At 43.0% G+C, this 13,694-nt stretch overlaps 1 protein-coding gene across 1 annotated transcript in view; it reads right to left on the reverse strand.

Annotated features, from left to right (window-relative positions):
- Positions 1-570: 570 nt before the first annotated feature.
- LOC134345515 (calcium uniporter regulatory subunit MCUb, mitochondrial-like) overlaps positions 571-13,694 on the reverse strand; it is a 110,285-nt gene continuing 97,161 nt past the window's right edge. Inside the window, exons 6-8 of the mRNA XM_063046276.1 lie at positions 12,970-13,173; positions 9,816-9,932; positions 571-8,815 (exon numbers count right to left, since the gene is read on the reverse strand). Of these exons, the coding sequence (XP_062902346.1) occupies positions 8,738-8,815; positions 9,816-9,932; positions 12,970-13,173 (399 nt within the window). The 3' untranslated portion in view covers positions 571-8,737. The remainder of the gene's footprint in view (positions 8,816-9,815; positions 9,933-12,969; positions 13,174-13,694) is intronic.

The following is a 13,694-nucleotide window of genomic DNA, read 5'->3' on the forward strand; positions in this document are numbered from 1 at the left end:
AGCCTGAATTCAGTGGTTGGGAAGATGTTGGAGTCCACTATTAAGAATGAGGTGTTATGGTACTTGGAGGCACACGATAAAATCAGCAAAAGTCAGCATGGTTTTCTTAAGGGGAAATCTTACCTGACAAGCACGTTGGAAATCTTTAAAGAAACAACAGGGATGATAGACAAAGGAGAATCAGTGGGTGCTGTGCACTTGAATTTTCATAATACCTTTTACAAGGTGCTGTACATGAGGTTGCTTAACAAGATGAGAGCAAATGTTATTACAGGAAAGATGCTAGCATGGATAGAAGATTGGCTGACAGTGAGAATAAAAGGGGCCTTTTCTGGTTGGCTACTGGACTCACTTTAAAGGACTCTTTACCTGATGTTCTCAATATTTATTGCTTATTTATTTATTTATTATCATGAATGTTTCTTCTTTCTTTTCGAATATGCACAATTTGCTGTCCTTTGCACACCGGTTCTATGCCCTGTTGATGCAGTTTTTCATTGATTCCATTATGGTTATTGGATTTATTGAGTATGCCAGCAAGAAAATGAATCTCAAGGTTGTATATGGTGATATACTTTAATACTTAATTTACTTTGAACATTAACAAATAGGATCACAACTTCCAATTTTCCAAATTAAAGCAAGACTTAAGGAACCAGTAACAAATAGAAAATATAATCACTTTTGACACTTCCCTGGAGCTTAGCCATGAGCAGTTGCAGCACTTGCTTTAAAATTACTAATGGAAGTTATAAAAATACCCTAAAACCAAGTTTTTCATAACCAAATGGGATTATAAAATTATGTTCAATAGAAAAATTTATGAGGTTCTTTCTCATTTGAAATCCATAGCGTGAAGAATATTCTTATGACCTTTTGCAGCAATGCTGAAGAATGGTATCAAATTGTCAGTACAGTTCAATGGTGAAAAAGAAAGCCAAAAATCCTCCCCACTCTCAATTGAAAAAGACTAACCACGTCAACACTATCAATCCCCCTCACAATTTTAAACACCTCTATTAAGTCTCCTCTCAACCTTCTACGCTCCAAAGAATAAAGACCTAACTTGTATAACCTTTCTCTGTAACTTGGGAGATGAAACCCAGGCAACATTTTAGTAAACCTCCTCTGTACTCTCTCAATTTTATTGACATCTTTCCTATAATTTGTTGACCAGAACTGTACATAATACTCCAGATTTTGCCTTACCAATGCCTTATACAAATTCAACATTACATCCCAACTTCTATACTCAATGCACTGATTAATAAAGGCCAGCAAACCAACAGCTTTCTTCACCACCCTATCCACATGAGATTCCATCTTCAGGGAACTATGCACCATTATTCCGGGATCCCTCTGTTATAAAGCATTCTTTAAAGGGTTAGGGTTTGGGTTTGGGTTAGGATTAGGGTTAGAGTGAGGTTGAGAGTACGCGGACAGTGGGCAAATCAGCCCTCTTGTGCCTTTTAATCTCTTCACTTGAGATTCAATTTCACGCAACCCTGCCACATTGATCTGGCCTACGCCTTCATTAACCAGGTCGCACTAGGTTTAAGGTCAGGTTGAGAGTATGCGGGCAGTGGGCAAATCAGCCCTCTTGTGCTTTTTGATCTCCTCACTTGAGATTCAATTTCACGCAACCCTGCACTTTGATCTGGCCCACGCCTTCATTAACCAGGTCCAACACTTGCCTTTCTTGGATCTTGCCCCTCCTGAGAAAGCTAATCGGGTTTGTGCGGGTGTGGCCAGGGTTAGTTGGGGTGTGCCTAGGATTTGTGGGGGTGTGGCAGAGATAATCGGGATGTGCCGAGGGTTTGTCGGGGTGTGTGCCCCCTTGGACTTTAGAATTAGGTTTGAGTATCGGGCTGGTGAATGTATATGTGTGACTGGGAGAGGTAAGGCTGTGGAGTTTTGAGTGGTGAGGTATGAGGTGCTATGGCGTATAGACTTGTGTGGTGAAGCCAGGTGAATCTGGCCCATGCCTTTCATTATTGTGGTCTGACACCACTTGGTTCAATGAACCGGGTGTGCACTGGGACACATCATCAGTAATGCATCCTCGGATCATCAGGTGTTTCGGGTCTTTCATCATTAAACACCCTCCCCGAGGCGACCCAGCCGGAGTTGATCAAGCTCGGCTTGGGTTTTCCCATGGACCAGGATAATGAGAGACATGTAACTATGAGAGTAATGATGTTTTTAAACATCAAAACCTGGCATCTGTATGCCTGGGATTGCATGGGTTAAATTGATAGTGTTTACTGGGCATTCGGTGTCTCTGCTCCTGAGTTTAGTGGTGAGTTGTTTTCTGTGGACCCAGCTTGGGTTTAACTTTCTGGTTCTCTCTCGCTTTTTGGGTATCTGGGCTTTTTTATTGCCATTTTGTCGACCAGGAGAATGAAGAGCGTGTCACTGTAAGGTTAGGTTGAGAGTATGCGGGCAGTGGGCAAATCAACCCTCTTGTGTTTTTTGATCTCCTCATTTGATATTCAATTTCACGCAACCCAGCCACTTTGATCTGGTCCACGCCTTCATTAACTAGGTCCAACACTTGCCTTTCTTGGATCTTGCCCCTCCTGACAAAGGTAATCGGGTTTGTGGGGGTGTGGCAGAGATAATCGGGATGTGCCGAGGGTTTGTGGGGGAGTGTGCCCCCTTGGGTTAGGGTTAGGTTGAGAGTATGCGGGCAGTGGGCAAATCAGCCCTCTTGTGCTTTTTGATCTCCTCACTTGAGATTCAATTAGGGTTAGGGTTAAGGAATGGGCTAGGGTCAGGTTTCGGGTATGGGAATGGGCTAGTGTTACGGTTAGGGTATGGGATGGGCCAGGGTTAGGGAATGGGCTAGGGCTAGGGTTAGGGCAAGGGCTAGCGTTTGGGAATGGGCTAGTGTTAGGATTAGGGAATGGGCTAGGGTTGGGGTTAGGGTTAGGGAATGGACTAGGGTCAGGGTTAGGGAATGGGCTGGGGTTAGGGTTTGTTTGAGAGTATGCGGGCAGTGGGCAAATCAACCCTCTTGTGCTTTTTGATCTCCTCACTGGAGATTCAATTTCACGCAAACCTGTCACTTTGATCTCGCCCACGCCTTCATTAACCAGGTCCAACACTTGCCTTTCTTGGATCTTGTCCCTCCTGACAAAGGTAATCGGGTTTGTGGGGGTGTGGCCAGGGTTAGTCGGGGTGTGCCTAGGGTTTGTGGGGGTGTGGCATGATAATCGGGATGTGCCGAGGGTTTATGGGTGTGTGCCCCCTTGCACTTTAGGATTAGGTTTGAGTGTTGTGCTGGTGGATGTGTTTGTGTGACTGGGAGAGGTAAGGCCGCAAAGTTTTGAGTGCTGAGGTATGAGGTGCTATGGGGCATAGGCTTGTATGGTGAAGACAGGTGAATCTGGCCTATGCCTTTCATTATCGTGGTCCGACACCACTTGGTTCAATGAACCGGGTGTGCACTGGGACACATCATCAGTAATGCATCCTCGGATCATCGGGTGTTTCAGGTCTTTCTTCATTAGACACCCTCCCCGAGGTGACCCAGCCAGAGTTGATCAAGCTCGGCTTGTGTTTTCCCATGGACCAGGATAATGAGAGGCATGTAACTATGAGGGTAATGATGTTTTTAAACATCATTACCTGGCATCTGTACGCCTGGGTTAAATTGACAGTGTTTACTGGGCATTCAGTGTCTCTGCACTCGAGTTTAGAGCTGACTTGTTTTCTGTGGACCCAGCTTGGGTTTAACTTTCTGGTTCTCTCTCGCCTTTTGGGCATCTGGGCTTTTTTATTGGCATTTTGTCGACCGGGAGAACAAAGAGCGTGTCACTGTAAGGTTAGGTTGAGGGTATGCGGGCAGTGGGCAAATCAGCCCTCTTGTGCTTTTTGATCTCCTCACTTGAGATTCAATTTCATCCAACCCAGCCACTTTGATCTGGCCCACGCCTTCATTAACCAGGTCCTTTCTTGCCTTTCTTGCATCTTGCCCCTCCTGACAAAGGTAATCAGGTCTGTGGGGGTTTGGCCAGTGTTAGTCGGGGTGTGCCTAGGGTTTGTGGGGGTGTGGCATGATAATCGGGATGTGCCGAGGATTTGTGGGGGTGTGTGCCCCGTTGGACTTTAGGATTTGGTTTGAGTGTTGGGCTGGTGGATGTGTGTGTGTGACTGGGAGAGGCAAGGCTGCAGAGTTTGGAGTGGTGCTATGGCGCATAGGCTTGTGTGGTGAAGCCAGGTGAATCTGGCCCATGCCTTTCATTATCGTGGTCCGACACCACTTGGTTCTATGAACCGGGTGTGCACTGGGACACATCATCAGTAATGCACATCGGATCATCGGGTGTTTCGGGTCTTTCATCATTAGACACCCTCCCCGAGGTGACCCAGCCGGAGTTGATCCACCTCGGCTTGAGTTTTCCCATGGGCCAGGATAATCAGAGGCATGTAACTATGAGGGTAATAATGTTTTTAAACATCATTACCTGGCATCTGTATGCCTGAGATTGCATGGGTTAAATTGACAGTGTTTACCGGGCATTCGGTGTCTCTGCACCTGAGTTTAGTGGTGACTTGTTTTCTGTGGACCCAGCTTGGGTTTAACTTTCTGGTTCTCTCTCGCCATTTGGGCATCTGGACTTTTTTCTTGGCATTTTGTCGACCGGGAGAATGAAGAGCGTGTCACTGTAAGGTTAGGTTGAGAGTATGCGGGCAGTGGGCAAATCAGCCCTCTTGTGCTTTTTGATCTCCTCATTTGAGATTCAATTTGGGTTAGGGTTATGGAATGGACTAGGGTCAGGGTTAGGGTTAGGGAATGGGATAGGGTCAGGTTTCGGGTTTGGGAATGGGCTAGTGTTACGGTTAGGGTATGGGATGGGCCAGAGTTAGGGAATGGGCTGGAGTCAGGGTTAGGTTGAGAGCATGCGGGCAGTGGGCAAATCAGCCCTCTTGTGCTTTTTGATCTCCTCACTTGGGATTCAATTTCACGCAACTCTGCCACTTTGATCTGGCCCACGCCTTCATTAACCAGGTCCAACACTTGCCTTTCTTGGATCTTACCCCTCCTGAGAAAGGTAATCGGGTTTGTGGGGGTGTGGCCAGGGTTAGTCGGGGTGTGCCTAGGGTTTGTGGGGGTGTGGCAGAGATAATCGGGATGTGCCGAGGGTTTGTCGGGGAGTGTGCCCCCTTGGGTTAGGGTTAGGTTGAGAGTATGTGGGCAGTGGCCAAATCAGCCCTCTTGTGCTTTTTGATCTCTTCACTTGAGATTCAATTAGGGTTAGGGTTAAGGAATGGGCTAGGGTCAGGGTTAGGGTTAGGGTCAGGTTTCGGGTATGGGAATGGCCTAGTATTACAGTTAGGGTATGGGATGGGCCAGGGTTAGGGAATGGGCTAGGGCTAGGGTTAGGGCAAGGACTAGCGTTTGGGAATGGGCTAGTGTTAGGATTAGGGAATGGGCTAGGGTTGGGGTTAGGGTCAGGGTTAAGGAATGGGCTGGGTTTAGGGTTAGTTTGAGAGTATGCGGGCAGTGGGCAAATCAGCCCTCTTGTGCTTTTTGATCTCCTCGAGATTCAATTTCACGCAACCCTGTCACTTTGATCGGGCCCACATCTTCATTAACCAGGTCCAACACTTGCCTTTCTTGGATCTTGCCCCTCCTGACCAAGGTAATCGGGTTTGTGGGGGTGTGGCCAGGGTTAGTCAGGGTGTGCCTAGATGTTTGTGGGGGTGTGGCATGATAATCAGGATGTGCAGAGGGTTTATGGGTGTGTGCCCCCTTGCACTTTAGGATTAGGTTTGAGTGTTGGGCTGGTGGATGTATATGTGTGACTGGCAGAGGTAAGGCTGCCAAGTTTTGAGTGGTGAGGTATGAGGTGGTAAGGCGCATAGGCTCATGTGGTGAATCCAGGTGAATCTGGCCTATGCCTTTCATTATCGTGGTCTGACACCACTTGGTTCAATGAACCGGGTGTGCACTGGGACACATCATCAGCAATGCAAACTTGGATCATCAGGTGTTTCGGGTCTTTCATCATTAGACACCCTCCCCGAGGCGACCCAGCCGGAGTTGATCAAGCTCGGCTTGTGATTTCCCATGAACCTGGATAATGAGGGGCATGTAACTATGAGGGTAATGATGTTTTTAAACATCATTACCTGGCATCTGTATGCCTGGGATTGCATGGTTTAAATTGACAGTGTTTACTGGGCATTCAGTGTCTCTGCACCTGAGTTTAGTGGTGACTTGTTTTCTGTGGACCCAGCTTGGGTTTAACTTTCTGGTTCTCTCTCGCCGTTTGGACATCTGGGCTTTTTTCTTGGCATTTTGTCGACCGGGAGAATGAAGAGCGTGTCACTGTAAGGTTAGGTTGAGAGTATGTGGGCAGTGGGCAAATCAGCCCTCTTGTGCTTTTTGATCTCCTCATTTGAGATTCAATTAGGGTTAGGGTTAAGGAATGGGCTAGGGTCAGGGTTAGGGTTAGGGAATGGGCTAGTGTTACGGTTAGGGTATGGGATGGGCCAGGGTTAGGGAATGGGCTCGGGCTAGGGTTAGGGCAAGGGCTAGCATTTGGGAATGGGCTAGTGTTAGGATTAGGGAATGGGCTATGGTCAGGGTTAGGGTTAGGGAATGGTCTAGGGTCAGGGTTCGGGAATGGGCTGGGGTTAGGGTTAGTGTTAGGGAATGGGCTAGGGTTAGGGAATGGGTTTGGGGTTAGGTTTAGGGAATGGGCTAGGGGCCGGGTTAGGGAATGTGCTGGGGTCAGGGTTAGCGAATTGGCTAGGGTTAGGGTTAGGGAACGGGCTTGGGTTTGGGCATAGGAATTAGCTAGGGTTAGGGTTAGGGAATGGGCTGGGGCTTGGGCTAGGATGCGAGTATGCGGGTAGTGGACAAAATATCGCTCTCGTATTTGTGGATCTCTTACTGGAGATGCAGTATCACTTCACCCTGCCACTTTGTTTTTGGCCCACGTTGTAATCATCTCAGTCCGCAACTTGCCTTTATTGGGATCTTCCTCCTCTTTGACTTCCATTCTGGAGTTTAATTTAAAATGGTGGAGTTCTTGCCTGTGGATCGTGTTTTGGATTTGGGGACTTTTTTTATAGGGCCTGCGTGCTGTGATCTGGGGGCTGTGCAGTAGCTAATTGAGGGGTGTGTGGGGAAGGACATGCCCAGGGGTAGAGTTAGGTAATGGTTGTTGAGGATTCACGGCAAAGCGAGGTGGGGTGGGTGGCAAATGGTTTTGCGGGGGGGAGGGCTGAAATAGGAGCCTAACTGCTGGTGATATTGTGTGAATTTGGCCCCTTGATGGGGTGAGGGTTTGGGTTTCTGGGGGTGTGTAGCAGGGTTGGAGGTGTTAGGTTTAGTGGTAGGGCAAAGGACTATTATGTAAGCCCTTTAGTGTGGTGTGGTTAGGGTTATTTGGGGTGCTGTCCGGTTTAGTTGGGGTGCACGGTCCCTTGGAAATTAGGGTTAGGGTGAGGTATAGAGTTGGAGATGTTTATGGGGTGGCGTGGTGCTGGTGCGTGGTGTACTTGGCTCCTGGGAGGGGTTTGGGGTTAGGGTTTAACCCTAAACCTAACGCTAACCCTAACCCAATCTTGTTCCATCCACTGTAATTTTTTTCCAAGGCAGTGGAGTATGGTTTGTGCAACACCCATTTTAAAGTACCTGGATAGCTGTGTTTGTTACAACAGATAAACCCCATGGGAACTATCATCACTGAGCACAGTAGAAGGACTGCATCATTCTCCAGTTCTGCTCTTCCTCAGATTCAAATAAATGTTTAAACATCTCCTTTATCACAGCACCTCATCAGATAAGTTGACTGTCATCCTTGCATATCTGTCTCCTTAAGCATACAGGAATTTAGTTCCATAACAAAATCAATTGGATCTCTTTTTATTGCAGTTACTTATAGTAACTCTTTAAAAAATCCTTTCATCTTCTAAAATAATTAGAACATCAGTGATTATTCATGATCAGTTGGTAAAGGAAATTTGTATTGTGTTGTTAACTTCACAACCCTGCTAAGCTTTCTATTAATGAGGACCATTGCTTTGTAATTAACTTGTGACCTTTTCCTCTGCCATCAGATGTCTGAATGGACAATGAACACATGTACACTACCTATTTTTACCTTTTTTTGTTCTCTTTTTGTACAACTTATTTAATAATAAGGCATGTTTTATTGTAATTTATAGTTTTTATTCTTATGTATTGCAATGTACTGCTACTGCAAAACAAAAAAATTCACAACTTACGCAGTGATATTAAACCTGATTTGGATTCGGATTCAGATTCTGTCATTGGAAACTCACTCAAGCAGAAATCTGATCCAAATTTGAGAAGCCATGCATACGGCTCATTCCTGCCTCTAACTGCTCCCAGTAATGAGATGTTGGACAGATAGCATTTATAAAACTGTGCTCTAAGTGAGACAATGCAAAGTCCTAGCTGTTGTTCTAACTTACTTTAGGGAAGATGCCTGGCAAATTGGGCTGTGTGTTGCATATATAAAAAAGCAGTGAGTTTTCAGTGTAAGAAATGCAAGGGATCATGTCAAAAACATGACATGTGCCCTGAAAGCAGAGATTATATACATCACTTTCACAGCACCTCACTGAAAAAATGCAGTGGGTATTTCCAAAAAGGATTGAATAAAATCAAACATGACCAGAACAGTAAGAGTGATCAAATCTTGGATATGTCATACAAACTCAAGTCCCAATTTACACCCTCATCAGCTGTAGAATTTCAGTCTTTGCTGTTTAACTGTTCAATCGGAATATGCAGTTGTAAAGGGTTCCTCAGTCGTCTGAGATCCTCTTCTACCTACAAAATAAGGACATTGGATCAGCAAAAACCACGAACATGGAGTAAAACTGCACATTTTAAACAGAGATATTACTAAACGGAAATGAAATGCCATGCCAAAGGAAAAGAAAGTAGAATGAGAAAGAAGTGAGTGTCATATGGGTAAAAAAAGAAGTGTGGTAGAAGTGTCTAAATGGCAAATTCTGAAATATGTAATAGACGGCCTAATAAATTGCTGCCAATGACATTTGGAAGGAAATGGAGAATGGTGAGGAAATTACTACAAGAGACAATAGTTGGAGGTAGTGGGTTATGAAATTGAAGGATATTAATAGCAGACAATGGAGAGACTCAAACACGAGGCTTTGTGTTTTAAAATGTTGATTTCTGGATCCCATTATTCAGTTTATAGCAATGTCGAAAAGAAATGAGCATGCATATTAAGATCTTTTGGTGGCAGAGTATCAGGTGAACTGAAGTTTACATACGTAGCAGCCCGGCCAGAAAAATTGTTGAGTCTGGAAATAAAGTTTGAATAAGTTGGTTAGAATGGTTAATGTTATAGAAGTACGCACTTTTCGGATACGATACAAAGGCGAACCAAAATGTTTTGAATAGCATCCTTTAGCAAGTGGCAATGAGCAGAGAGGGGTTTGAAAATAATGGAATGGCACAAAGTTTGCACTGGCTGCTGAAGATTCTAGTTTTTGCCATTTGAATTTGGTGGTAGTTCTACCACATCTGTGGCTCACAAATTTCATCATACCGTCAAGAATATTAAGTATCTCTGATCAAAGATTTAAACAAAGCCAGGATTTAAAATGAACTCATCTGAAGTAAGATAGTGGCTGAACAGAAGTTGTTTGCAAATGAATAAACTATCTGAAGGAAAAACAAAGGCAAGATTGCTGACCACTTGCTGAGCCTAAGGCAGCTCTGGTGTTGAGATAAGCAGAGAAAAACAGAGGCTAAGATTTCTGATCAAATAATTCAAGCTTTGAACTTGGTGCTACCTAACCTTAGCTATCTCTTCCTTGATTTTGTTGTAGTTTCCTACATCAAATCTACATCTTCTGGCAAATCGATGAAAGTAGCGAAGTTTCTGTCTTTCTTTCATTTCATTATACACCCAGTCCTAAAAAAAAGGACACAATTTCAGTAAATTGTATAAAAATGCCATCCAATGAAAAAGCAAAATAAAACAGATCCTAGATATATTTACTTGTTCACAAGATGTGTATACTGCTGGTAACATTGGCATTTATTGTTAGTCCTTATTGATCTAAAGCAGGTGAGAGCGAAGTCCAATGCAGGACAAGGATGGCTAATCTCCTTCCCTGAGGAGGGATGAAACAGCTGTCTGTGTGGAGATTGTACATTTTCCATTGCCTTCAAAGATTTCCTCGAGGTTCTCCAGTTCCCTCCCACAAACCAAAGGCATTTTGATGGGAAACAAGATGCTGGAAATGGTAGTTTAATTGGTTACTTTGAATCCACTCCACCCCCCCCCCCCGTATAGATAAGTAGTAGAATCTGTAGAGAACTGATAAGAATAAAATACTGAAATTGAGATTTAGTGCGTGAAGTCGGCAGGCCAAAAGGCTTGTTTCTGTGGTGTCTTTCCATAATTCTATATTTTGGAATTTTTAAAGATGTACGCATAAGCTAGTTTGATTCCTGCACATCCTCTGAGTTGGTATGATTTTCATATAATCTGTCCTTTTATCCCATCCTTCACTCAATGATATGAAGTTTGGAACCACTAAATATTTTTCTGAATCTCTCTAAACTACAGCTCACAAGTCATAAATGTCAATTCATCAACACTAAAAATGCCATTCTTTAATATAAAACCATAAGACATAAGTAGAGAATCAGGCCCTCAGACCATCAAGTCTGCTCTGCCATTCCATTACGACTGATTTCATCCCTCTCATCCTCATTCTCCTGCCTTCAGCCTGTAACCTTTAATACCATTAGTAAACAAGAACCTGTCAACCTCAGCTTCAAATATACCCAATGACTTGGCCTCCACAGCCACCTGTAGCAATGAATTCCACAAATTCACCACTCACTGGCAAAAGAAATACCTCCTCATCTCTGTTCTAAAGGAACGTCCTTTTATTCTGAGGCTGTACCCTCTGGGGCTAGACTTTCCCGCTATAGGAAACATCTTCTCCATGTCCACTCTATCTAGGCCTTGTAATATTCGATAGATTTCATTGCGATTCCCTCCCCTCGATTTTCTAAACTCCTGTGAGTACTAGAGGCATTAAAAGCTCCTCATATATTAACCCTTTCATTCCCAGGATCATTCTCAGGCTCTCCTCTGGACCTTCTCCAATTCTAGCATATCCTTTCTTAGATAAGGGGCTCAAAACTGCTCATGATATGGTCTGACAAATGCCCTATAAATCCTCACCATTCCATCCTTGCTTTTATATTCTAGTCCTCTCAAAATGAATTTTTTTTCTAAATTTTATTTTTATTTGGATAAGGTATTCACAAGTAATACACAAACTTTTTTTTTAACATATATAACCTTTTCCATTTTTTATGTGAGTAAATCTATATTAATTTGTACATTCACAAGTGCACATTGAGATAATATAGAAAATAATTAGGCACCCAAATAAATGTTTATGTGCAATTGTAATTCCACTCTAATAAACTAAATAATGAAAATAGTTGTTATAAAAAATATTAATAATTGTGGTTGAATACTAACTTCCATGTATCTCTTCTGGTCCATTTCTTTCTGGTCTAAAATTTCCCCAGATCTTTTCTTTACTTGTGTTAATTCCACATTTTCCAAAAAAAAACAGTAAACATTCGAGCCGAGCCAAGGGTGCTTACGGTAACACCATTACTATGTTGGTGAGACAAACAGTATAAACCATTAGGAGAATCATCTAAAGTCTGCTCACTCTGGGGTTATAAATTCAATCCATTTATTCCAAATTTAATAATTTTTTTCCTTTTGAATTCTCAGAGAGTAGGTCATCTTTTCCATTTTAAATATTTCCAAAATGATTTCATGCCAATCTTCTAACGTAGGTGACGTTGGATTTAACCACTTTCTGGTGATTGATTTCTTACTTGCCGCTAAAAGGACCTGCAGCAGCTTTATATCTTTCTTCTGTTCCAAAAACAATACATGCCCAAGTAGAGTGTCTCAAAGTTCAGAGGTATCTGAGTCTTAAATACCTTAACTAATGTTCTCTGAATATCTTCCCAATATAAACTTAATTTAGGGCAATCCCAAAAAATATGGAAATGATTTGCCTTCTTGGAACCACACCTTCTCCAACACTCCACGTTTGTGTCTTTATATTTTTCCTGGTATGGGGTCTTGAAGTATCTTATAATATTTTTCCAACAATGTTCTCTCCAAATCAAAGACTCAGTCGAAGACCACTGGAAGCTGCATATTTTCCCACAAGCCTCCTCTGAAAGTACCAACCCTGCTTCTTTCTCCCACTTCTCTTTAATATACAATGTGTTTTCATTTTTGGCATGAGAGAGGGCATTATAAATCGAGAAATTGATTTACTTGGTATTGAACTGTAAGCTGAATTCAGAATCTTGAAAAATTCTAATTCTACTGTTGATCAAAATGAATTCTAACATTGCATTTGCCTTTCTTACCACCGACTCAACCTGCAAGTTAACCTTCATGGAATCCTGCACGAGGACTCCCAAGTCCCTTTGCACATCCGACTTCTGAATTTGCTCTGTTTCGAAAATCATCTATGCTATTATTCCCTCTATAAAATGCCAAACCGGCCTATATTATACTGTCTTTTGCCATCCCTCCCCACTTAAAGAGTGGAGTGACATTTGCAGTATTCCAGTCCTTCTGAACCATTCCAGAATCTAGTGATTCTTGAAAGATCATTATTAATGCCTCTACAATCTCTTCAGCCACCTCTTTCAGAACTTTGGGGTGCATCTGATCCAGGTGACTTGTCTACCTTCTGGCATTTCAGCTTCCCAAACACTAGCAACTACACTCATTTTTGTCCTATGACACTCTTGAATTTCTGAAATACTGCTGATATCTTCCATGGTGAATACAGAAGCAAATGATGGAATTATTTAGGCTTTTGTACATGAAGGTACTTTTGACTGAAGAGTGAAAAATAAAAATCACCCTTTTATGTAATAGTTACCTGACGAGTGATGAGGAAGTATGCATAAAAGACCATGGAACTCCCACAGGCTATGAAGTAGGTGACAGGCTCCATGATGTCCCAGGAGTAGACCCACCATGTTAACCAGGCTAATGCTCCAGCTTGTGTGGACATTAGAGCCAAACCTATCCACAGCAACCGACTGGATTTAGCTTCAGCTTTCAGGAATAATCGCGACTTCATCTAGAGGCATGGAGGGTATAGTTACTCACAAGTCTTGTATAATTGAAACACACCATGAATAATCGCTGCAGTCTGTAAACACCTAGGCTTTGTATTAGTTTTAGATTCTATTGTACAGTACACTGATCCTGAGAGCATTTACATCACAGTTTAAAACCGTATCACAGAACATGTATGGTTGGCTCAATGAACTGGTTCAATAGCACTTTTTTTTTTAACCCAGAATGGTCATTATCCGGAAATGCACCTGAGGGTTCTTTACAACTGTGAAAGAGACAAGCTACTGGAGCAGCACTTAATGATTTGACAGCAAATGCAAAATTGTTATGTCCAGGTATATGGAGGAATTTAAGGTGGGGGGTTATATGGGAGGCAGGGTTTGAGGGTCAGCACAACATTGTGGGCTGAAGGGCCTGTACTGCGCTGTACTATTCTATGTTCTAATTCTAGTTTTATTTTAATCCCCTTGTGCAATCAATTAATTCTATTACAATAACTCAATTCACCAATTCCAAAACAAA

Source organism: Mobula hypostoma, chromosome 4, assembly GCF_963921235.1.
Source record: "Mobula hypostoma chromosome 4, sMobHyp1.1, whole genome shotgun sequence".
NCBI lineage: Eukaryota > Metazoa > Chordata > Chondrichthyes > Myliobatiformes > Myliobatidae > Mobula > Mobula hypostoma.